Source organism: Cyprinodon tularosa, unplaced genomic scaffold, assembly GCF_016077235.1.
Source record: "Cyprinodon tularosa strain WSP-4 unplaced genomic scaffold, ASM1607723v1 ctg26, whole genome shotgun sequence".
Classification (NCBI taxonomy): Eukaryota; Metazoa; Chordata; class Actinopteri; order Cyprinodontiformes; family Cyprinodontidae; genus Cyprinodon; species Cyprinodon tularosa.
In genome coordinates, this window is record NW_024038961.1 from 3,474,855 (window position 1) to 3,500,787 (window position 25,933).

General features: G+C 40.3%; 1 protein-coding gene and 1 long non-coding RNA gene across 2 annotated transcripts; both read left to right on the plus strand.

Annotated features, from left to right (window-relative positions):
- The first annotated feature begins 544 nt into the window (after positions 1–544).
- On the plus strand, positions 545–1,473 carry LOC119785865. The gene is made up of 3 exons (XR_005281103.1): positions 545–896; positions 1,143–1,309; positions 1,385–1,473. It is a non-coding gene; the product is annotated as an uncharacterized LOC119785865 (long non-coding RNA).
- An 83-nt stretch (positions 1,474–1,556) lies between these two features.
- Positions 1,557–11,151, plus strand: LOC119785965. The gene is made up of 15 exons (XM_038288962.1): positions 1,557–1,665; positions 1,743–1,864; positions 2,285–2,398; positions 5,118–5,175; positions 5,693–5,812; positions 5,917–6,033; positions 6,304–6,393; positions 6,468–6,545; positions 6,638–6,853; positions 6,929–7,003; positions 7,082–7,215; positions 7,290–7,424; positions 7,522–7,579; positions 7,660–7,731; positions 9,413–11,151. Exons 7-15 carry the CDS (start codon positions 6,363–6,365, stop codon positions 10,714–10,716), a joined length of 2,103 nt encoding a protein of 700 aa, XP_038144890.1. The 5' UTR covers positions 1,557–1,665; positions 1,743–1,864; positions 2,285–2,398; positions 5,118–5,175; positions 5,693–5,812; positions 5,917–6,033; positions 6,304–6,362; the 3' UTR covers positions 10,717–11,151.
- The last annotated feature ends 14,782 nt before the right edge of the window (positions 11,152–25,933 follow it).

Genomic DNA, 25,933 nt, shown 5'->3' on the forward strand with positions numbered 1-25,933 from the left:
GTGAGATAATATGCTGTTGAAACAGCCATATTCTAGGTTCCTTCATGCTTGGCCTCATGTGGTTGCAGTATGTCAGTTCTTGCATCATGAAGACATTATTACTATAGACAGGACTACCTGTTCCCCAGACCTGAATCGACAAAGCACATCTGGGACATCAAGTCTTGCTCCATCCGCCATTCTGAACCACAGACTGTCCAGGGTCTTGGATGTTATTTGGTGTTCTCTTTATTCATTTTATAGTGTTTCTTTTTAAAATGTATTATGGGGTCATTTTACATTTGCTGCAATTAGGTTGGGGTTCCTCCATCCCAGTCTTCGAGGTCCGGTGTCCTGCACCTCTTTAGATGTGGCTCTACTTCAACACTTGTCATGATCTCGTAGATGACTAGCCTGATTACTAATTTCATTCACCTGCCTAGCGCCGCCCAGTTCTCATTATCGTTCATCTGATCCACCTGCTTCAGCCTCTTTTTAAGCATCCTTCAGTCGTCAGTGCATGATTATTTGAGCCTTTGGTGAGAGTTCTCTAGCGTACCTAAGTGTTTCTGATTGTCTGATGTCCGTTCTGCCTGTCGACTTCTGAGCCTGCCTGTTCTGATCTGTTTGCCTGACCTATCCTTGGACTCCTGCTGGATTCTGCCTATGTACTGAACCTGGATTCTCTTTTGGTACCATCTCGGATCTCTTGGCTCTGACCCCCGAGCACATCTTTAACACCGGCTTTGATTTTGCCCTCTGGACTATCTTGCCTTCCTTTGTCTGCTCACTTCTGATCTCCCATCTGTTTTGTTCAGCGTCTGGGACTCTCTGGCCAACATCTGCCTCGTCTTGTCGGCAGCCGACCGGCTAGAACAAACATCCTCCTCTGGGCTTGGATTGAACTTTAAGACCAGGTTAGTGATTCATGTTCTTTATCATCCTCTGCCAGATAGCTGTGGTCACTAACCTGTGTTCTCTCCCTGCAGATGTTCCTGCCTTAGATACCCTCGCTCTTCACTGCAGATCCATTTTCTTAAACATTTTTGAGAAATCTGTTACCTCAGTGGTCAGCAGCACATTTAATTTGTGTGTAGAAGCACAGATGGGCCTAAAATTCAAATGACATTTTTCAGTGTATATTTTCTTCTTCCTTTTACCAGCTTTAAGCTCAAAAGATTTATCCTGAGGACTATGCTTCCAAAAAAAGGTCCAAGATGACTGAAAGTATTCGTAAAACAACTCGAGTGAGGTTTAGATTGGATCCAGAAATTGACATGAAACCATCAAACACTACCTCAAAACAGAATCGTGTTTCTATCCTAAAAAAGTAAGTATCTGCCAGACTTTGATTGCCATCTTAATTTAATCACTCTCTCCTCATTGATAAAACCTCCATTTCCAGGACTGGACTCACTAATATGACGGCTGCAAACTCTGCAGCAAATCCAGGGAGTCTGAAAAGAAAAACTGCATCCAAAGAACAATCACGACTTTGTGCTGCAGAAATGTGCATTAGTACTAGAGCTTGCACTGCAAATGTAAGAATGTATCCAGAACTGAGAAATTTACCGCCTTGTACCAAACTGAATGATGGCATAACTGCACACTCTGAAAACCCAAAGCTACTTGAAAAGCCCTTCAAAGTAACTCCAAATGGACTAAGTAGAAGCCTTACCAAAATTGGCAAGTATAATTAATTTTTAAGAACTTTAGTTTATCTATTTGAGTTATTTTTTAATGTGGAATTTCTCATGCATTAGGTGTAAGTCAGCTGGTTATTGTGTTCTGTGAAGACAAGCAGCAGGTCTACTGTCAGCTGTGTTCAGTCAGACTGAAAACATCCAGCCACTCCACCAGCTTCACTCATTGCTTCAACTATGTGGTATGTAGTTTATATAAGCTTTTAGAGAAAACATTAACTATTGCTCAACAACTCTGCTTTTTTTCTAACCAAGTATTTCATGCTTTACGTGAAGAATCTGAGCTTTCGTCTAAGGTTATTTCAGCTCAATATTTAAATAATCCACTCTGATCTAGGCTTGTCTGCATCATGATTGAGTGTTTCCTATTGCCATAAATGCATCTGAATCTGGTTATTTGCCTTTCTTGCCCCCTCCCTTTGTTTGGATTGGCTCTTGGACTAACAAATATGAAATTACCCCCTTTTTCTTTCCTTGGGTGGCACCCCTGAATCTCTAAAATAATGCAAAACGGAAACTTCTTAGGTCTGTATTGGAAAATAAGGCCATGGGTAACTTTGTTTTTTTTGGTTGTTGTTTTTTTATTTTTTTTGTTGTCCTAGAAATCGAAGTATCCAGGATTGACTGCAAATGTATCAAACTTGGAGGACAAATTGAGAAGCATCGTGGCCTATTTAGCTCAGATTGAGAAAAGCCTCGGTCCACAGAAGCCACAGGTGAAAACACGAGCACACTCATAGGGGTTTTGAGAATGTTGCACATTTGAAGTTCACACTCATCGCTTTTTTTTTTTTTTTTTTTTTTGTAAAATTATTAAAACGGCTAATTTATGAGGGGACTTAAGTTAAAAATTTGTTTATTGCAAAACTGGTGTGTTAAATCCTTTGTATGGCTGTTTGAAAACTACTTTTGGTTTATGCTGTGGGAATGCATCTCTGCTCCAGCACACCTGAGTTGAATTAATTAAATGACCTCCTCAGCAGCCATAGAGCAAAAACCTGTTTGTCACTCATAAATACAAGTCAGGTGTGTGGCAGCAAACAGACCCTAAGCAGTGGCTTCCAGACTCTGGTGGCTGGCTTCACACATACATTGTCTGATCGTTCATCCGACATACAAAGTTGTGACATCTAAACTATATGTATAGATTTAACATTTTGGTTCTACTTTTTCTGTCTGACTTCCTGTCAGCCTTATCCGGTTTTCAATTTGTCTACATATATCCTTATGCCTGATGCTCCTATCCCTGCCTGCACCTCTCACAGGCTCAACAGTAAAAACACTATCCAGTGTTGGAAAAGGGCTCTGGACTGCAGAGCTGAATCCATTTCACTAGCGTGGCGGTCCATCCTATGAAGCACATTACAAGTCGGATACAAACCAAATATCCCTTTTTTGGAAACCTAGGCTACTGCTGCCCGGAAGTAGAACAGCAGTACTGTGAAGAAGCCCACCAGGCAGAAGCTATGGTTAAATTGGGAAAGAGAGTAGCCGTGAACACTGAAGTTGAAACGAGCTGAACTTTTCTGTGAAATCACCACTCGGCAACCAATCAGGGACTGGTTGTAGGCAAACCTTTTTTCCACTTTGTATGTAGTACAGAGATAAATAATGTTAAAGGTGTGTGTTTATATATGAGGAATGCCCTCAAAGTTTTTAGGTAACTTTAAAAAAAGCCATTTTATTTTAGTGCTTGAAGCACTGCTGGTCTTCCTACCTCCAGCACAGACCCTGGTCTCTCACTGCCCAGCATCGGACTCTCTGCGTGGGTAGATGAGGAACTATAGCTGAATCCAACTGTTGATCAGATGCTGCATATGATGAACCAAAGTGGATTCTTCCCCCTCTCCTCAGTGCTTTAGATGGTTGTGAGGGGTAACAGCAGGTCCAAACTGAAGGGTCTGGAAGGCTGGTGATTTGCCAAATATTAAAAAAATAATTACAGCCACTAAATAAGGAAAACATCCACACTGTTATTGGCCAACATCACATGTCATTCCTGTGATAGTATTGAATAAAACTAAATCACGAAACGAGTGCAGCACTAACGTCTGCTGGGATGATTTCATTGGCTGTAATTAAAAATCATTCTCTTAAAAGCAAATCTGCACAAACGGTTTAAACTGCACAAATTAATTAGCACTGAAAAAGTAAGCTAGATAATTTAGATTAAATTCAGAAATAAATGAGGGGGGGTTAAGTTGGTCTCTCTAACCCCAAAAAAAGATCTTTAGTATCTCTAAAACAGCAGCACACGATCTTTGAGATTTTTTTTTTTTTTTTTTTTTCATAACTAACTAGCCTGCATAAAATAACGACAAAACGGATCTGAAGACAGCATTGTGGGTGTTTTTTAATTGAAATTTTCTAACTTTTGGGACAATACGGTCTGAAGAGTACATTTATAAAATGTTTAAGCCAGAATGATTTAAATATTTAAAGCCGGAATGATTTAAAAATTTAAATATTACTTCCCTACGACTTTAAGCATGCGATTCCTCTGTAGTTGGAACATACCCTTGGGTCCCCCTTTAACTGTACTGTTTAACCGTACTTTTCTAATTCCTCCACACTCTTTATGACAAAGGCTTCAGCCTTTTAACCCCTTGAACCCTACGGACCCACCGGCGGGTCCAGCTGCTACATGACCTCGTAATTTTACCAAACCCCCAGTATTGATGTAAAAAACATATTTGGCACAGTTTGGTGACATTTATGGATAAATGTGCCAAAATGGCCTCTCCGCCTAAGAAATTTCTCACTAATACCATTCTAAAATAAATATGATTCATCTGATTGAGTCCAAATTTGGTATATTTTTACACAACATTTAGATTTGAAAGTCTGTACTACTTTTTTGTGCTATAAATAATATTTTGGTAGTGTTTTGCAATGTTTATTTCAAAGAAAATTTTGGCGAGGTTCAAAAAATGCAAAATATTTTGTCCCTAATAGTTCAGGCAGGGTCAAAGCTACAATGGTGCTGACACCAGAAAACCATTCTGACATCTTACCTTTACAGACGTACCAAAAGTTTCTTCTTAAATCTAATAGCTTTGAGGCTATAAGTTATTTACTTTTGTGTGTTTTTGTCAGGCAGAAATTTATTTATACCCCCTTAGGGTGTAAGAGGTTAAGGTCTTCCAGTCAACTTAATGTCTGCATTTCTGCATCCCTTTTTGCTACATGGTCATTAATATAAACATCCACATCTTTAAGCAACTTTCCTTTGCAAACAAAATCACGGCTGACAGGCTCAAGTGAATTTGAAAGCCATATCAATCCCTTTACTCTGTAGTAAGATGGTCACCTGAACCAACAACTGCTTTAATAATGCAAATTTGAGATGGAATCTAGAAATGTACCCTTCTACCTTCCAAATGTTTGCAAAATCTCTCTCAAATGTCTTTTGTTTGTTCTTTGTCTTTCATCTAGCAAATAGAAGTGAAGAAGGACTTGTACCTAAAGCTGGCTGCACTCCCAGAAAAAGAAGGTATTTAAACTTCAAAAAGCTGTACCATTGCAACTTCGCCTTTAAACCTAAAGGGTAATACAGTAGAGGATCTTGTATTATACTCTGTTATTGTTCATAATAGAAAATTTTCATTTTCATAAAGCATCATTGCTGCTGACTTGTATATAGAGCCTTTGGCCAACTCTAGTCCCTACTCGGTTACATGTCCTCTGTTACTACCAGGTGATATAGTGTCCCCGACTTGGGGTTTACCTCCTGTCATTCCCTGAAGCCTCACTTGCTGATCTTTGACTTGGGTGACTCCCTTTGCAGTGATGCAATACGATTTGCCTTGCTACAATGAATGTTGGTGAAGGCACCCCTTACCTGCTCGGCATTGGGATGCAATATTGTCAGTTGCTTAACAAAATTTAAGTTTAGAATTTGTAGAGGTATTTGGTAGTAAAAAAAATTACCATAAAGTAACGTTATAAAACTGTATCATGTACAGGTTAGGACATGTCTTTCTGACCTTATCTTTTTTTTTAATCCTCAGCTGTTAAAGAACTGAAAGCAATTGTCAGACAAGACCCTCTAGTCTCATCCACTTCAGCTGATGTAATCAAAGCCTTTCAACAGAAAACTAGAAGGTCCTCTGAAGTTTCAAGAACACGTGGTAAATCTTAAATCCTGGCAATAATTTTTCTAAAAGTATTTAAGGCTTTTTAAGGGTCATCATTATCATTGTTTCCCCTTTCCCCCTGTGTCTCTGCTCATAAGTGTGTGTGCAACCAGCAGAGATTTCAAGACTTCCTGGTAATAACTTATCAGAGCAGAATGGTGAGCGACTTCAGCAGAAAAAACCTCTCTGTGAGAAGGAAAGGGCAAAGACTGCTGGTGAGAACATGAAATTGCTCTTCATTTTCCTTGCTTTCTATGTTTTGAAGTGATTCTATATAGATGGCTAGATAATTATATGCATAAGTGTACTTAAATGGTCATATTGGTTTAAAATAATCGCATTTTAGATTTTTATCAAAATTGTTCAGCCCTATAAATCTCCAAGTACTTCTTGTATATATTTTTTTATATATCAGTTTATTATTGATCTTAGCTTGTCACTACTACATGGTATGAATTTATTTGTGTTTTTTTTTCATTGTAAAGTCCTGTCAGCTATTTACCCGACTCAAGATAACTTCCAGCCTTCTAACAGATGTGACACAATGGATTCTGATTCTGCTTTAGGTCATGAAGGTGATGAAGTGGGAAGATGATCAACATTTTACAATTACTTCCAGAACAATATTTAATTCTTTGTTTCATTTTAGAAACCGTCAAACAGAATCAAAGTAACTGTGACACTGTTGCTGCTCCTCATCATCATAAAGTTACACCTGCATGTCCTGGTATGCAACATTTAATTTGGTATGTAACTTATGTGTTGCCTTACACACCATCTAAATTCATTTGCACAAATTCCCCACCTTTTGTCTAACAGGAGTAAAAGTGGAAAATGCAGATTCTATTTCCGCCCTGGAAAAAGATTGTTTAAAGAGTTCTTTTCCCTTAAATGAAATCTGCAGCCCCCAGAAACAAACGGGTCTGGTACAAATGAGACCAAAAGGACTGAGCTTGAAAGAAGAAGCAGCCCCAAAAAACGACTCGGCACCACAAGAGTACTGTGAACTACAGTTTTCCCCCATTACTTTCTATGGTTGGTGTTGAGCATTTGTGTTTAACTTTGTTTTTGTACTTTATAACCACCTTGAGTGATGAATTGTTCATACAGGGAGAAAAGCTCCAGGCTGCAGTAATTTGTTCCTTTACTTGCAAGTAAGAGAACTGGATGCTGAAAAGGTTATTGGTGAGTGTCTTGACGCCCTTGGCTTTGATCATTTTTCACAGGATGATGTAGCTTATCTGAATAGTCTGCACTCACCAGGTATAGACTCTGTCTGGGAGTGCAGAGGGATATGTCTGGACACTTTCTTTCTGTGTGAAAGTTGTGAAAAAACCATCTTATGCCGCAACATCTTTGAACATATGACCAACCTTAGCCACCAACTCGAATACATGGTGAGGGTTTGTATAAAAAAATGTATAAAGTGGTTAAATACAGGAATTTATTTGTAAGGCTCTTGATGTTTCAGAGGAAATGGCATCCTGAGTTTCTGAAGATATTCTGGCTGCAGAAGGATCTTCCTCAAGCATTACAAATGAACATTTTGCGAGAAGTTGTCAGAAGGCTGGCAGAGCGTGACCGTGCCTTTAAGGTTGATGCAAAGGTATTTATTTTTTCAGTTTATTTTTAATGGCTAAGGATTTGTGTTGCTCTCAATTTGGGAAATATTTAGGATGACAATCAACCCATTTTTCTTAAAGTGCATAATACTGAAACAAGAGTTGCATCAGTTTGTCAGGATGGCTCAATTCAATGAAGGTAAAAGCTTTACTTCCACACATCTGTCATGTTTACATGTTATATGCCTAGTTTGTATAATTGTTTTGCCTCTTTTACAGCTTTGAAAATTGTGCGGAATATCCTTAGCGAAGAGAAAACAACGTTCCATCTATCATCCGGTCTTGCAGCCAGTGAGTAACTTTTGTATCTTTCTGGCAAGCATAAATAAGTTGCAGGAACTGCTCAATTTGTTCCTTCAGCATTGCATAGTTTTGCAGTTGTTGCATGGGTTCTTTGTCATCAGGAATTATCTGCTCCCCAACATCCTCTGCAGCAACATTTGCAGTATAGAAGCAAATTGTACTGCCTTATGTAGTCTTATTCGTGACCTAATGCTCGCTTGGTAACGCAGAGTATGCAGGATGTAGACAGGGTCTCTACATGCTGAAAGTCACATACGAATCTTGGCAAAAACCGGCTTCTTAGTGGTTGACTTGCATGAAGTCGGGTCACAGGCCAAGAGATTTCCATCAAGTTTTCGACAGAGCTCCCAGTCGTGCACGTGCATCCACACAGTGCAATATTGAAACTATAAAAGCAGCCTGAAATGGAACGCTTAACTAACTTGGCTGGCCAGGCCTAACCCTTTTCTGATCGAACCTATCCTGTTAAATGACGCTGCAACTCTGTCTCAGGGTGTCTGTAATCTTCTTATAGTCAGATCCTCGGTGCTTTACTATGAGGTGCTATGTTGAATATTCAGTTTCCAGTCCCTCTCCAGCTTCTAGGATGACCTCTGGCTCTTCACTTTAGCTTCACAACAGGGTGATCTACTTGGCTTTCCTTGGATGCTTTTATAAGCTTTAAACTCTAACCAGAGCTAAATTTAGCTGACCTTCTTTCAAAACTGGACAATTATGAAAAAATTGAACTGTGACTCACTTGGATAAAGCTTCTTTGATGGGATTATATTACTGATGAATCAATCAGAAGTAATGTTTATTTAGCACCTTTCGCAGACTTAGAGGACACAAAGTGCGTCACAAAATTACAAAACAAATAAAATACATTTACAGTCACAAAAAACATGGTCATAAAACAACCCTTTATCTACTAGAATAAAAATGCTTTCTTAAAGAAATAGGTTTTCAGTTTACTCTTAAAAAAAACATCAACAGAATCAAGCACGAGCAAGGCAGAAGATTGTTCCAGACTTCATTAAGGGAATGTTCTCCACTGGTCCGTAATGAGTACGAGGGACCATGAGCAGGTTCAGGTCCTGAGACCTCAACCTCCGAGAGGGGGGGGGGGTATATGGACACAACAAATCTGTAATGTAGGAGGGAGCCTGACCGTGAAAGGCCCTGAAGATCTGCACCAGGATTTTAAACTGGAACTGAAAGTAGATGTTTAGCTAATGTTTTAGCAGTCATAATATGCAGCTGCTATCTGAAAGGGAATCAGTTTTTCTCTCTGAAGTTTACCTGAAGAAAATGAACTGCTGAAAATAGTTTTGTGCTTTTCTGTCATTGGTAAATTGCAGAACAATGCCATGTGCCAAGAGGGGTAGTTTCACATCAACATTTAACTGGAACATGGGGGACTGGTCCTTTTTGAGAGTGAAAGTAAATGCTGTTTTGATTACTTGTTTTGCCTTATGAGTCAAATACCTCTGCAGATGGCTTTATATAAAGTTATGTCATGGCTCTTGGAAAGTCAAAATGTTCCCCTTTGATAATGTATTCTTCCTTGTTTGAAGGAAGTTCTGTTAGTCTTTAATTTTCTTTAGCTGCTTAATCCTCCTTATGTTTAAAAACCAAAACGCTTGCTACCACTATTTTCCTTCACTACCTTTCTTTTATTTCATTTTAGAGGCTGAAGAGAAAGGCAAGCGCAGTAATCTGGAAGACAGTTTAATTGTTGGAGCGTCAGCAGTGGTAAAAGCCTTTAGCCCTGTGAAAATGACCTCCACCTCTTTAAAGACTAATCTGTTGGACCCTTCAGCCCATGATCCAGGAGAAACTCTGGTTCAGTTTACCAATCCTAATGCATTCGTAAAGCGAGAGTTTAAATCGGCTGTCTCCTACCCTCAAAGCTTTGGTGAGGAATTGGTCCCAGAAACATCCTGCAGTGCTGTCAAGAACAGCCTGTCGGCATCCGTTGGAGCACAAACCAGAAAAAGAACAGCTGAGGTATCTCTAAGCCTACATCAACTGAAAGATCCCACGCCTCCTAAACGTACATTTCTTCTACAAAGGCTGAAGAGTGAGCCTGGTTCTCCACCCTCTATGACCCCTCCACTGAACTCTGTTGCACCCTCTTCTTCGCTTGCTATGAAAGATGAAGGCTCCAGCTCCATAAAAGCTACATCCACTCTGGATCAGGATTTTCTTTTGAAGCCAATTCCTGGCATGAAATGGCGAACCTCCAAGAAGAACCACCACTCTGCATTGGCTAAGGATCATATAACCGGCATAAAGTCTGAAATAGTGTCACGAACCTGTGATTCAAAGTCCCAGCTTATTAAAGCTGAGGCGGAGATGAACCGAGCCTTTAACTCTATAGAAGGGAACACGGTGCCAAAACCTGATCCAGACTACAGGAAGGAACCTCTGTCCTTTGGTGCTTCAGCAGCAACCATCTCGTCCCCTGAGGACTTTCTAGAAGGGAGCACAGTGACCAAAGTTATACCATTGACTGAGGTGGCTCCTTCTACTGACTTACAGAATCTACAATTCTTTCATTCCCAAAAGATCTGTAGAGTTGAGTCCTATAGTACGTCTACCAACCATATCTCAGGACAAATACCAGATCCAAAAGGTGACCTAGAATCTGACTGGACTCTGATTAGTCAACCATCTTCTTTTAAAAATGAAATTTTAAACCCAGATAAACACTTCTTTCAAGGTAGCTACGAAGGACTGACTACACCTTGTTTTAACAGAAACCATCAAATTGGTTTCAACACTTGCCCACCACCAGCAGGCTCATGCTGTGCTGAAGCTTTTGAAGGTTATAATCCACACAGCCAGTTAAGTGACATTTCACATCAACAATGCATGTACCCGATCTACCCTCAGCCAGTCATTCTGTTTAGTCCAACAGTTCAGTTGCTTCCAGGAGTGGGTGTTTTCCACATCCCCTGTTACTCATGGGCAGCAAGGATGGGAAGGTGATCTGTAAAGCTTTTAGACTTGCATGAAGTTGTGAATAAAAGTTCTCTGAGGAATTGTTAGAAATCATTTATTTTATACCTGTTTCTTCAGATTGTTACATTTCTTTGTGCATAAAGAATCACATTTTTCATGTGGAACTAAAATGGTTTGTGATGAAGAAAATTGTTAAAGTTGCTTTTATATTTAATAAAGTCTGGTTTTCTTCGAGTTTGTTATATGTTTCTGCCCTGGAAAAACATAGCCAATTGTAGATCTTGAATTGTATGTTGATTATACAATTAAATCCACAAACATATCCTCACCACAGCTGGAGAGTCCATTGGAGGCCATCTTGTCTTTCAGACATTAAGGTATATAAGCAGAGAGAAATGTGAGGTTCGGATGGGAAAACCAGGTCAGTGTAGCTGGGTGCACTTGACATTAATTATGGTTGATTTGAGATCAGTTAATGTTCTGATTAATCACATTAAACATCTGAGTTATTTTGGGGAATTTGTTTTGTATTTTTTTTTTTTCTGAGACGTAAATAAACCACTTTCTACACTGGACATCTGCCTACTGCCTTCTTCAGCCACTTTGGCCAGCCTATCTCCCACAGTAGCACCATAGAGGGAATTCTGACCAGCTGTCTCACTGTGTGGTGTGGAGGCTGCAGCGCCGCAGACTGGAAGGAAGTGAGAAGAGTGGATCATCAGGGCTCCTCTTCCCTCCATTAAAGACATTTCATCTCAACGCTGCGTGTCCTGAGCCTGTAACATAATTATTGACCCCTCACATTTAGTATTTTTCACCAAATTTAACTATTTTCCTATGCACAGAACCTTTCCATATCAATGCCTTTTGCACCATGACTTTAAACTGGTTTTCCTTTTCTTCTACACTGTTTACATTCTTGATCAGTGCTGCACTTTATAAATGGAAATGTTCATGTAACTGCCAAGTTGCTCATTTAATGTCGAAAGCTGTTCGCATCGAAATTTCGTTTTGTATACTGGATGATCATACGTCTAATGATATGCAATAAAAGTGTTTTGAGCCATCCCCTTATTTTTCTTTAAACTCAGTCTTCATGGTGTTTCTCTTTTGTTTCATTGCCCCTTGAAGTGAAAACATCTTCCTGTGAAGGAGTCAAAATATGACCTTTGTTAGGGTTAAGTTTCCCCAACTGTAACCTATAAAAAATGGGAACAAAGACAGTAAGATTTTTCCTGAAATGCTTTACAAACGGTAGTCCAGAGTTGACAGTCAACCTCTTCATCTCCGCTTTGCTCAACACTTGCCAGGCTTTTTTTTTTAGCAGTCAACACATTACAACAGCAGGGGTTAGTTTTGATTACGCAGTCTCTTAGACATAGCATGAACTTTTAAGATAGCCAGCATACGCTTTACAAAAGGTGTTGGGGTTGTGACTTTTCACTTCTGTTTCTCAACTGAAAAACAGGAAATCATTCTTGCAAAACATTTGACCGTCTTATGACCTTCATACACTATTTCCAATGTTGAGAGTAACATAGAAAAACAAATGATTGAGAGCAATATAAATGAATAAAATGGTAAAAACAACAGAAATCATAACTCCAACAACCTTTGAAAGGAATGGAGCTGAGAACTAGTTAGGCATATTTCTGTTCTCAGGCAGTTTCATCAACATGCAACAAGGCTATGGCAGACTAAGTGATTATCTACATTTAAGCTTGTCTTGAGATTTTACATCCCATTAAAGATAAGAAGTAATAAGATAAAATAATTCTAAAAAAAACTCCAAGACAAATTAATGAACATTAGGCACAGTGAACCAACATACCTGTCAATAGGAGTAGAAGTCCTGCTGAACATTACAGAAAACACCTGATATTGGTGATTGCCTCAAATGAAATCCCAAAATGAAAACGCTTTACATTGAGACTTGTTTACTAGCGAGAAGGGAGATTTGTAAGTTTGTCAAAATAACACAATAGAGGGTCCCATACTTTGAAAAATTTTTTGGTTTATCCTTTCAGAAAGTATTTCACTTTTTCAATTTTTAGGAACATCATCATATCTGAGAGCCACATTGATGCCTTAGATGGAAATTGGGATTTCCATTCCAGAAGTATTCTCCTTCGAGCAATCAGAGTTGCAAAAGCAATAACATTTTCCTTTCTAGAAATTGCACCGTCAACCCCAAAAATAGCCATTAAAGGACTAGGTTTTAGATGTAGGCCAAACGCATCGTTCAAAATCCCAAATACTGAATTCCAATACTCTTTCAGCTCAGAACACGACCAAAACATATGCGCTTAGTATACTATAGGTTTATTGAAGACAGTTAGTGTGTGTACATATGAAACATTAAAGACCTGCCTCCAGCCAGAAGGTCATTACAGGGTCATTCTGTTTTAAAGGAATAGTACACCCAAAACATGATTAGCCTTCATTTTCTACTCACCCCCATGCTGAACAACACTCTGGAGTACTTTTTTGATATCTCAAATGCATCTGGAGATCTGGGAGGCTTCTTGCTGTCTGCTGACATTCAAATAATGGAGGTCTATGGCGCCCGAGATAGAAAGGTCCATAAAAGTCCACAAAAACGTGTCAATATTCCTCCATACTGCTCGTCCAATGTAATCCAAGTGTCCTGAGTGGGTAGCATCCAGAATTTACTCGAAACGAAGTCATTTAGAACGTTTTAGAGCATAAACAGTAGTGTATAGGATTTCCTAATAGCGCCCCCATGCGCGCTCACGATTCTACGGAAGCCGGCAGACCAAACCAGCGCATTCAGCTCGGCAAAGAACTCATGCTCTTCCTCAACACTGAAGTCCTCAGACATTTTTCTTTCGTTGTTTCTTTCTTTGCACAGGTAAACCGCACATTTCTTCTTCTACGCTTGCATTATCGGCAGAGCAGACGCTGAATGCGCACTTTCTTCCGGTTTGGTCTGCCGGCTTCCGTAGAATCGTGAGCGCGCATGGGGGCGCTATTAGGAAATCCTATACACTACTGTTTAGGCTCTAAAACGTTCTAAATGACTTTGTTTCGAGTAAATTCTGGATGCTACCCACTCAGGACACTTGGATTACATTGGACGAGCAGTATGGAGGAATATTGACACGTTTTTGTGGACTTTTATGGACCTTTCTGTCTCGGTCACCATAGACCTCCATTATTTGAATGTCAGCAGACAGCAAGAAGCCTCCCAGATCTCCAGATGCATTTGAGATATCAAAAAAGTACTCCAGAGTTTTGTTCAGCATGGGGGTGAGTAGAAAATGAAGGCTAATCATGTTTTGGGTGTACTATTCCTTTAAGACCCACCCCATCCTGTTGTGATCTGTTAAAAAAAGGCTCTACTGTGAAGGGAGCAGGGAGAAAAGGTGCTGGTTGTGAGCTAGCAGTTCTTCTCCCTTCTGCAGAGGCTGTTGTTGCAAATCCCTGTCTGTGTCTGATCATTTCGTCCTCTATAAACTCACATTTTTCGAACCCAAGATCTACGTTGGTGGCTCTACAGCGATCACACATTCCATCTGTTTCAGGATATATTTTGGCAAGGCTGACTTTGCTATTGTATGGTGGAGAATTTAAAACTGAATCAGATTGAGACGTACACAAAAAGTAGTACCATTGTTAGAATGGCCTTTAGCGGTTGGAGGAAGTAGGAGACTTGAGGCAGAGAAACTGTGCAGCCCCACTGGGTGTTTATTCACCAACATTTAATAAACAAAACAAACTCTGCTCATTTTGGCCTAGGGTCTCAGCAGCAACAACTCAATATGGCCAACATGCAGCCTTTTATAGCTGTTGGCTGTTCCAATACACAAACCCACCAAGAAACAGGGTAAAACAAAATACATACACACAAACAAGGTTTGACAAACTACCAAAAATCCTCAAAATATATTGCCAATGCTAGTCATTTTCAGCATCTCTACAAACACATCTTTATCAATATAAATACAAATCCAACATTAAGTTTATAAAATGTCTAACTCTCTGCTCCCCCCCTTCCGTCTGCTTTGGTCTCTTCCGGAACCTTTAAAAGGTACTCAGGCCCCCGGGGAATATTTTAGCCTGAACACCCTGCAGAGGAAGAGAGAGGTAAGCCACACCCATACAAGCCTTCAAACATTTTAAACAATCAATACTTATATCATCCCTTTGTTGTATTTTAACAGGACATAATCAGTTCCAGCTGAGATGCCACCGAAACCACCATTAATAAACCATTTCAATCAGTTTGTATCCGGTTCATTTCCTTCATCATGCATTTCTTTTATCATTTAACACATTTTAAGTGTTGTACCACCAAGTAATGAAGACCTTCATTACATTTCCTCCCCCCTTCCCCTAAGCTCACAGTACCTTAACTTTCAGGAATCCTAGATAAACAGTCAGCTGCAGTGTTGGTTTTTCCAGCCTTGTAATGGACAGTGAAGTTATATGGTTGCAGAGCGAGGTACCATCCAGCAATCCGTGCATTCGCATCCTTCATCCGATGCAGCCACTGGAGGGCCCGGTGATCCGTCTCCAGAAAGAAATGTCGTCCCAGCAGGTAGTATCTCAACGATTCGATGGCCCACTTCATGGCTAGACATTCTTTCTCCACCGTTGAATATCTAGTTTCTCTGTCCAGAAGCTTACGGCTCAGAAACACCACCGGCTTCATCTCTCCATCCACTTCCTGCAACAAAACAGCCCCAAGACCCACTCCTGAAGCATCTGTTTGCAGTGTAAAAGACTTCTCAAAATCAGGGGTGTGCAAAACAGAGTCTGTGCAGATAGCATTTTTAAGATCTTCAAACGCTTTGTTACATTCCTCAGTCCATTGGATCTTATTTGTGGACTTGCCCTTTATCAGGTTGTTTAACACAACTGAGCGTTCTGCAAAATGAGGAATAAACTTCCTGTACCATCCAACCAGGCCCAAGAAGCTCCTCACCTTCTTCTTTGTTGTAGGTACAGGGAAAGTACGAACAGCATCCACTTTCCCCACCTGTGGTCTAATTTTGCCAAAACCAATGATGTGGCCTAGATAGGCCACCTCTCTCTGGGCAATGGCACATTTCTGGGGGTTGATGGTCAGACCAGCTGCTCTGATGCATCCCAACACTTGTTGTACATGGAACATGTGGTCCTTCCAGGTTTGACTGAACACAACCACATCATCCAAGTAGGCTGCTGAAAAGTCTGACACATTTCTCAAAACATGGTCCATAAGTCTTTGAAAAGTGGCAGGTGCTCCCTGTAAACCAAATGGCATAACTTTGAACTGATACATACCAAATGGTGTTCTGAATGCAGTGAGCTTGCGGGCCTGCGGTGCTAGCGCCACCTGCCAATATCCTTTACTTAAGTCCAGTGTAGTAATGTACCTTGCTCCTCCCACTCTTTCCAACAGATCATCTATTCTGGGCATAGGATAAGGATCAAACTGAGACAGAGAATTCAGATAACGAAAGTCAATACAAAATCTCAGTGAACCATCTTTTTTAGGTACAAGAACCACAGGACTGCACCATTCACTGGTTGATACTTCAATGATGCCAAGTTCCAACATAAAGTTGATCTCTTTCTTGAGCTCTGGCACCAACCGCTCAGGAATCCTTTAGCTCCTCTGCCGAGCTGGTGCATCCTCCTTGAGACGGATCTCATGTTGTACCAGGTCTGTAAAACCTGGCTCCTCTGAAAAGAGTTCTGAATCCAGAAGGGCTGCAACCTCCTCCTGCTGGACTGCTAACAGATGAGACAGATCAACCACCCCGATCTGTGTTTCGTCGGAGGGCAGAAACTTCTCCTTCACCTCCTCATCTTGAACTTCACAAATCAAGAGCTGCTGCACTGGTCTCTGACCCCCCTGGAATTCTTTCAGCAGATTCACATGAAATGTCTGATGTTTTTTCACTCTGTCAGGCATAAACAGTTCATATGTGACCTTACCCACTTGCCGAGTCACTTCATATGGACCCTGCCACTTGGCAAGCAGCTTGTTATCTGAGGTTGGTAACAGCAATAAGACCTGTTGGCCTGGTTTCAGGACCCTCTCTTTAGATTTCTGGTAAAACCATCTTTTCTGGTTCTGTTGTGCCGTCTTCATGCTCTCCTGTGCCAGAGCTGTCATCTCCTCCAACCTCTGTCGCATCTTGACCACATATGCCACGATGTTTTCCTCTGCTGATTCAGGATGTTCCCAGTAGTCTTTCAGGAGGTCTAATGGTCCTCTCACTTGGCGTCCATAGAGTAGTTCAAATGGTGAGAATCCAGTTGAAGCCTGTGGGACCTCTCTGTAGGCAAACAGCAAACAGGGCAACCACTGGTCCCAGTCTGCTCCTGTAGTGGAAACAAACTTGCGTAGCATATTCTTTAAAGTCTGGTTGTACCTCTCAACAAGCCCGTCCGTTTGAGGATGATAGGGGGTGGTCTTAATTCCCTTTACACCTAGCAACCGGTAGACTTGTTGTAACAGCTTAGACCTGAAGTTTGTTCCACAGTCAGTCAAAACCTCTTTCGGTATCCCTACTCTGGAGAACAGTTGTATCAGACAGTTCGCAACATTTCTGGCTTTCACACACCTCAGGGGAAACGCTTCAGGATATCGAGTTGCATATATAACTAGAATGTACTTGTTGCCTGCTGAGCTTCTCTCTAAAGGACCCACTACATCCATCCCTATTCTCTCAAAAGGAGTACCAATAATTGGTAAGGGCTGAAGATGGGCCTGTGGAATCTTTTTTCCTGAAGTGAGTTGACATTTAACACAGGACTTACAGAAGTGTGATATTTGAGTATACATTCCTGGCCACACAAATCTTCTGGCAATCCTACACAGTGTTTTCTGAAATCCCATATGTCCTGCCCATGGAACTGTGTGTCCCAGCTCCATTACTCTCTCTCTGAACTGTTGTGGTAATGCTAAGGACTCCACATCCCCTTTACACTGATACAAAATTCCCCGTTTTACTACATAAGTAGCTTCCTCAAGAAACCCTGCAGTGCCCTGCGCATTCCCGTCCACCTTTATGATTTTATTAAACCAACATTTCAAAGTTGGATCCTGTCTCTGAAGCTCACCCACATTAGCTGGAAGATTAACATCTAGAAGCTGGAATGGTTTAAACGTGTCAGTTTGCTTGGCTGAACCTCTTATCTTGTCCCTCCTTCTCTCAGCCTTGGTTTTATAAGGTTTAACTGGCCCCATTTCCCATACTTCCTCAAAAAATGGTAACTCTCTCAAGGTGTTTTGAGCACTCTGAGCCCTTGTGGTGACCATGTTGTGCCCTGAAGAGGCTACTTTACATGGGCACTCTATGGTGTGGGCTAAAAGAGTATCAGTCACTTTCTGGGGGGGAAAGTTGTCTGGGTGTGTGGGCCTCAGTACTTTGGGAGGATGTAGCTCTGCTTGCTGAATGAGATCTGCAATAATGGGGACATCATTACCCAAAATAACAGCATAAGGCAGCTTTGCTGCAAGAGCTACCGCCATAAAAAATGTGTGTCCTCCCACAGTTAGATATATGTCAGCCATTGGATATTCATGCTTATCCCCATGTATGCAGCTTATGTGACATTTCTCCTCAGACCACTTTTCTCTAGGTATTAAGGAAGACATAACCACAGTCTGAAATCCTCCTGTATCTAGCAAGGCTGTTTCACGCTGCCCATTAATCAAAACTGGTGCAGTATGAGCAACATCATGAAAGGCATAGGTAGTGGGTCTGGGGACAGTGCAAAACAGTGATGGCTTAGACTTATTAGTAAGAGGGCAGAAATACTGAGTGTGGCCCAGACCATTACATAAAAAGCATCTTATATCTCGCTTGACAGAACGAAAAGGGGGATTCTTAGCAGAATCAGGTTTGAACTTAGCAGAAAGTTGCCTACCACTAGAAAATGTCCTGTTCTCCAACTGACCACCACCCCGGTCATCCCCATTGGACTTACTTTTGTGGGCAAAGTTGGAGTCCCGGCCAAAAGTACTGTGTTTCGTCCCTCGTCTAGCTGCCGTGAAGACCTCAGCCAGTTGTGCCGCCTTCTCTGCTGTCTTTGGGTCATGCTCACGAAGCCACACCTCCAGTTCAGGGTTAACCATTCTTAGGAACTGTTCCAGAATCATTGTCTCTGAAATCTCCTTCACTGTTGCCTTGTCTGGTTTAACCCACTTGAAAAACATTTCTTTGAGGCGCACATACAGCTCTTGTGGAGTCTCTCCAGGAAGAATGTCCAAGGAACGGAAACTTCGACGATAGGTTTCAGCTGTAATTTCATACTTTTGCAATATGGCCACCTTCACTCTGTCATAGTCATCTGAGTCTGCAAGATCCATCAAGACATAAGCACTTCGTGCCTTGCCCGTCAATAGGGGAACTAGCTGGATAGCCCATTCCTCCTTTGGCCATCGACAGACTTTGGCCATTCTTTCAAAAGTAGTCAAAAAATGTTCAATGTCATCATTAGGCAATAGAGGATGTAGCCTAGGTTCTCTGTGCATGCTGAAGTCCCTCTCAGGCCAAACAGACTGTTGACTTGACCCTTCTTCTGGATCATCCATGTCATCTTGAGGCTGTGCTGCTCCAGACTGCAGCCGGTCACCTCCAGAATCCTGTGTCAGATCATTCACTTGCTGCTGTATTTGGTGAAACTGATGCTGCATACTCTTCCATCTATGCTCTTGACAGGAAGCGTCTTTTGCCAGCTGTTGGTCTCTCATTGATTGAGACTGAATGAGGGATTTCACCAAATCTGCAAGCTCCTCAATCTTGTCAGGGTTGCTGGATGCCGCGCCCACCTGGTCATCAGATGACTTTGCTCCATCATCAGGATCCTCCTGTTGGTCTTGTTTCCTCCTTTCTCTGTCTTTTGTCATCCTCAACTCCACTTTGTGACTCCGGCCCCAGCTTCTGACACCACTTGTTAGAATGGCCTTTAGCGGTTGGAGGAAGTAGGAGACTTGAGGCAGAGAAACTGTGCAGCCCCACTGGGTGTTTATTCACCAACATTAAACAAAACAAACTCTGCTCATTTTGGCCTAGGGTCTCAGCAGCAACAACTCAATATGGCCAACATGCAGCCTTTTATAGCTGTTGGCTGTTCCAATACACAAACCCACCAAGAAACAGGGTAAAACAAAATACATACACACAAACAAGGTTTGACAAACTACCAAAAATCCTCAGAATATATATTGCCAATGCTAGTCATTTTCAGCATCTCTACAAACACATCTTTATCAATATAAATACAAATCCAACATTAAGTTTATAAAATGTCTAACTCTCTGCTCCCCCCCTTCCGTCTGCTTTGGTCTCTTCCGGAACCTTTAAAAGGTACTCAGGCCCCCGGGGAATCTTTTAGCCTGGACACCCTGCAGAGGAAGAGAGAGGTAAGCCACACCCATACAAGCCTTCAAACATTTTAAACAATCAATACTTATATCATCCCTTTGTTGTATTTTAACAGGACATAATCAGTTCCAGCTGAGATGCCCCCGAAACCACCATTAATAAACCATTTCAATCAGTTTGTATCCGGTTCATTTCCTTCATCATGCATTTCTTTTATCATTTAACACATTTTAAGTGTTGTACCACCAAGTAATGAAGACCTTCATTACAACCATTCACAAGATTAAGAGCTTCAGCCCAGGTCTCTTCTGAAATGACTATCCCTAATTCTTCTTCCCATTTTGTCTTGATGTTGGCTGTTAATACATTGCTAAATTACACTCACTGGCCACTTTATTAGGTACCCCATGCTAGTAACGGGTGGGACCCCCTTTTGCCTTCAGAACTGCCTCAATTCTTCGTGGCATAGATTCAACAAGGTGCTGGAAGCATTCCTCAGGGAGTTTGGTCCATATTGACATGATGGCATCACACAGTTGCCGCAGATTTGTCGGCTGCACATCCATGATGCGAATCTCCCGTTCCACCACATCCCAAAGATGCTCTATTGGATTTAGATCTGGTGACTGTGGAGGCCATTTGAGTACAGTGAACTCATTGTCATGTTCAAGAAACCAGTCTGAGATGATTCCAGCTTTATGACATGGCGCATTATCCTGCTGAAAGTAGCAATCAGAAGTTGGGTACATTGTGGTCATAAAGGGATGGACATGGTCAGCAACAATACTCAGGTAGGCTGTGGCATTGCAACGATGCTCAATTGGTACCAAGGGGCCCAAAGAGTGCCAAGAAAATATTCCCCACACCATGACACCACCACCACCAGCCTGAACCGTTGATACAAGGCAGGATGGATCCATGCTTTCATGTTGTAGATGCCAAATTCTGACCCTACCATCCGAATGTCGCAGCAGAAATCGAGACTCATCAGACCAGGCAACGTTTTTCAAATCTTCTATTGTCCAATTTCGATGAGCTTGTGCAAATTGTAGCCTCAGTTTCCTGTTCTTAGCTGAAAGGAGTGGCACCCGGTGTGGTCTTCTGCTGCTGTAGCCCATCTGCCTCAAAGTTAGACGTACTGTGCGTTCAGAGATGCTCTTCTGCCCACCTTGGTTGTAACAGGTGGTTATTTGAGTCACTGTTGCCCTTCTATCAGCTCGAACCAGTCTGGCCATTCTCCTCTGACCTCTGGCATCAACAAAGCATTTCCGCCCACAGAACTGCCGCTCACAGGATGTTTTTTCTTTTTTGGACCATTCTCTGTAAACCCTAGAGAAATATTCAGACCAGCCCTTCTGGCACCAACAATCATGCCACGTTCAAAGTCAATCAAATCACCTTTCTTCCCCATACTGATGCTCGGTTTGAACTGCAGGAGATTGTCTTGACCATGTCTACATGCCTAAAGGCACTGAGTTGCCACCATGTGATTGGCTGCTTAGAAATTAAGTGTTAATGAGCAGTTGGACAGGTGTACCTAATAAAGTGGCCGCTGAGTGTACATAATTGAGTTATTTATATTAGAGATTTGGCCCTTTACATTTATGGGGGTCTTTAGTATAACATCCAACTTTGATAGCCTCAGGTAATTGAGGAAACGACGGGTTGTGCATTTTAATAAAGTGGCGGATCTGAAGATATCGGAAAAAAATGGATTTAGGAATAGAGTGTTTGTTGGCCAAACCTGTGAATGTAGGAAAAGTTTTATCTATAAAAAAATCCCTGCATGTGGTAAGACCCCTAGTGTTCCATTGTGTAAATGTAGCATCAAGATTGGCAGCTGGAAAAAGGTGGTTATTAAATATAGGACTTAACGTGGAAAGGTCAGGCAATTTAAATGCTTGCCTAAACTGTATCCAAATTCTTAATGTTGAACGCACTACCGGACTTGAGGAAAAACGTGATGGGGAGAAAAGGAGTCTTGTTAACAGTGCGTGAAGCGACGACTGACTACAGTTTTGCCTCCTCACTGCACCAACCCGTGTCTGGGGCCTGAAACCAGTAAGTTATTTTTTGCAGATTCGCTGCCCAATAATAAACCCTAAAATTTGGGAGAGCAAGCCCACCCCCTTTTCTTGGCCTTTCAAGCAATGTTCTACGAAGTCTTGAAGATTTGCCTCCCCATATAAAACTTGAGAGTAGGGTATCAATTGAACGGAAGAAGGAATTTGGTAGAAAAACTGGGATACTTTGAAACAAATATAAAAATCTAGGCAACACATTCATTTTGATGCAGTTGATTTTTTCAGCTAGAGAAAGATAAATTGCACTCCGTCTCTGGAGATCAGAATTTAGTTTTTCCATAATGGGAATGTAGTTGGCTTTAAACAGTTCAGAAAAAGATGGGGTAATGTTGGTAAAGTGCGGTAAACTTATGCGGTAAAGTGAAAATTATATCTCTGCAAGTCATCTAGGAGTCTTCAGCGAAATCTTAGATAAATGACTATTTTAATAAAAACTCATTAAATAATCAATTTATGTGATATTAGTACTTGTAAATATCAATGTTATGCAGAATGATTACTATGTAATGACAGTGGAAAAGATGTCTGCTCAAAACTCAAACCTGAAAGAGTTTTATCCACTATATTTTTTATCAAGAAAGCACGGATTTATGAATATATTTGTCTATTTGTTAGCAAAGACTGTGGGAAAATATAGTTTGTCTTTATTTAGAAAAAAAGGATGTTGTGCTCATTAATTTTGCTGTTGGAACGGTGTAGATTGACCCTGAGCTTTTGGTGCCTATCTACTTTTATATAAGATTGATTAGATGCTGATGCATCTGCTTGTTAGAATTACCTTTATTCAAAAGATTACCTCCATATATTCAAAGGTAATTGATGGTTAGCTGTTTGGGTGATCATATTTTTAACCAAATATTTGACTGCAGTAGGGATAGTCTTCATTACAGTATTATACTGAATACACAAGCAGTTTTAGTTATACAATACGAAAAATTCCTCATACACCAGCCAACTTCCTGTCATTTAGAAAATGTCTTACAATAGAAAAGCCCATATTGTTTATTCCAGATTGGAGTTTGGTAGGGAAAAAAAATGTGTGAGCATATAAGTTTCCAACAAAATAACACCTGTATATGAATAAAAGCTTAAGTCACATCAAAAAACAAAATCTATGCATCTAATTTCATAAACAAACCTTAGGGGAGATTTGTAGAAAGCTGAGAGTTTAGGCAATTCTTTCAAGGAAGAATTCAAGTTTATTTTTACACCTGCGGACGAGAGAAAAAGCTCTGACTGGGGTGGCTTTTTACTCTTACACATATGCAAAGACTCCCAACACACACACACTCCAAGGGAAACCATCCCCCCCCCATCAAGGACATTTTCTGTTAGGGTAATATATCTTTTACTGGTCAGATGGTGCATCTCCCAACAGCCGACTTCCTGTTCATGCCATGGGGGAGGCTGAATGAACTCATTCTTATCTCATGACCTTCGTTTGGAGCCTGTGACTGAAAACAGACAGACCTCAACATTCTTACTCCACAGTATATTCTAATTACATTTGTTAAAGAAAATCTGCCAGTTTATTTAACAATGTTAATAGCTTGTAAAACACCATCCTAAAAATCTTTAACCATGTTTTCTTTCTTCAAGTAGTGGACGTTTTGATTTAATACACCATAACTTAATATGTTGTTCATTTGTTTTATGGGAAACTGAGGGGTGCAGACCAGGCTGATGTGCTCTACCTTCTTAGTTCTAGTTAGAACACAGGCAGCTTTTTAGGCAAACCTATGAAGACGCTGTTGCACTAATCAATCCTACTAAAGATTAATGCATGGATTTGTTTTTCTAGATCCTGTTTGGACATTAGTCCTTTAATCCTGGAATTGTTCTCAGGGAGATAAAAGGCTGCCTTTATGTTCCTCTGAAGGAACATAGAGGCAGTTACTAAGTCAACCAGTTACTTTTTCAACATCATACTTTTTACTTTTATTTGAGTGAAGATATGATGAGGTATGACGACTCTTACCCATCATGAATAACTCACTGAAGAATAGGTTTGGTTTAAACTAACAAAAAAATGCACCAGAGAGACAAAAACCTGCAGTTAATTTCTAAGTGAGACTCCAGATTTGTACTCCAGCTTCTGTTTTAATTTGATTTTCTATTGGCTGATCCTGCTGTGTTGTTTGGAGGTTAAATGGAAATACAACAAACAGTTTACTATTATAAGTTACAGGAAGTAACTCACCATATTCTCACCTACATCCATACCCAGTGGTGTATGGATGTGTGTAAAATACACACATTTGTTACTTAAGTAGAAGTATAGATACCGCAGTTTAAAAACACTCTGGTAAAAGTTCAAGTATCAACTTGACCTCTTTACTCAAGTAAAAGTGAAAAAGTTTGTGCTCCAAAACGACTTAAAGTATAAAAGTATAAAGTAACCTTTAAAAATAACAGCCAGATGCCACTATATGAATTAAAAGCTCAATTTTTTGACTATTTAGAAAAAAAATTTGAGATAGGGCCAAGGATGAGGGAGGTCTTGTTGGTCTCCATCTCCCGATGTGCTCTCTCCTGCGTCCGAACTTTCAGACAATTTACGTTTGCAGTTTGAAGAACACCTGCTTGCTTCTGATGATTTCCTTTAGCTAACCAATGAGTGTTTGCATTCTATGACTCATCCAATTACACTAGTTTCCACTAGATGTGGATGGCGCCAATGATCTGCATTGGATGGCGCACATGACGTGAAATAAATATTTATAAACATTAAACTGAAGCCAAGAGTAACGAGTAACGTTTGTTTTAAAAATTTAAGGAATAGAAAGTACAGATACTGTGAAAATGTCATGAGTAGAAGTCAAAAGAAGAAAGAAAAATAAGTAATGGAGTAAAGTATAGATACCTAAAAAGTGTACTTAAGTACAGTAACAAAGTATTTGTACTTTGTTACTTGACACCTCTGTCCATTACATACTAACAATAATGATATAATGATATAATAATAATGTCAGAGATTTTATAGCAAAAATCGTCTTTTGCTTCTTTCATCTGTATAAATACTGAGTGTCTTTTTATTTCATTTTCTAATTTACATTGTTTTTAAAACATTAAATCAGATGTTATGACATGACTCTGTACCTGAGTAGCCTTTTCCCTATTTTTTATGATTCTGTAGTCATTTATTCGATGGCTACTCTTTACTTTTACTTAAATGAAATTATGATGAAGTAGTGCTACTGTTATTTGAGTAGCTACAGGTTTTTTTTTTTTTTTGCCTTTTGACTAGTCAGAATGTCAATTCAAGATATATTTAATTTTGTTTTGTCTAGTCATTGTTTGCTTTTAAGATATCTATAATTGACCAGCACCCCTCGCGACCTCATTCGTGATAAGCATGTCAGATAATGGATGGATGGATGGATATCTATAACTGAGTTTTCACTAGTCAAAACTGCATAACTATGGCAAGCCATTTTAACATAAATTCGGCTGCTCCACCTTTACATTCAAGATATCTCAAATTGTTTTATGACTAGACGTTTTAGCGATTTTAGATATCTTTAAATATAAATTCGGTTGTAACGCCTTTACGTTCAAGATATCTCAAATTGTTTTATGACTAGACGTTTTAGCGATTTAAGATATCTCTGATTATATTTTGACTAGTCAAAATACCTATTCGACTAGTCGAAATTACGTCAGATTTACCATTAACTTGCATGGAGATGTCAATTTTAGATATCTAGAATTAATTACTGACTATCTGAAATACACATTTCAGATATCTACATTTATATTACAACTAGTCATAAATTGATTTCAAGATATCCAATTTTAGTTTTGACTAGTCAT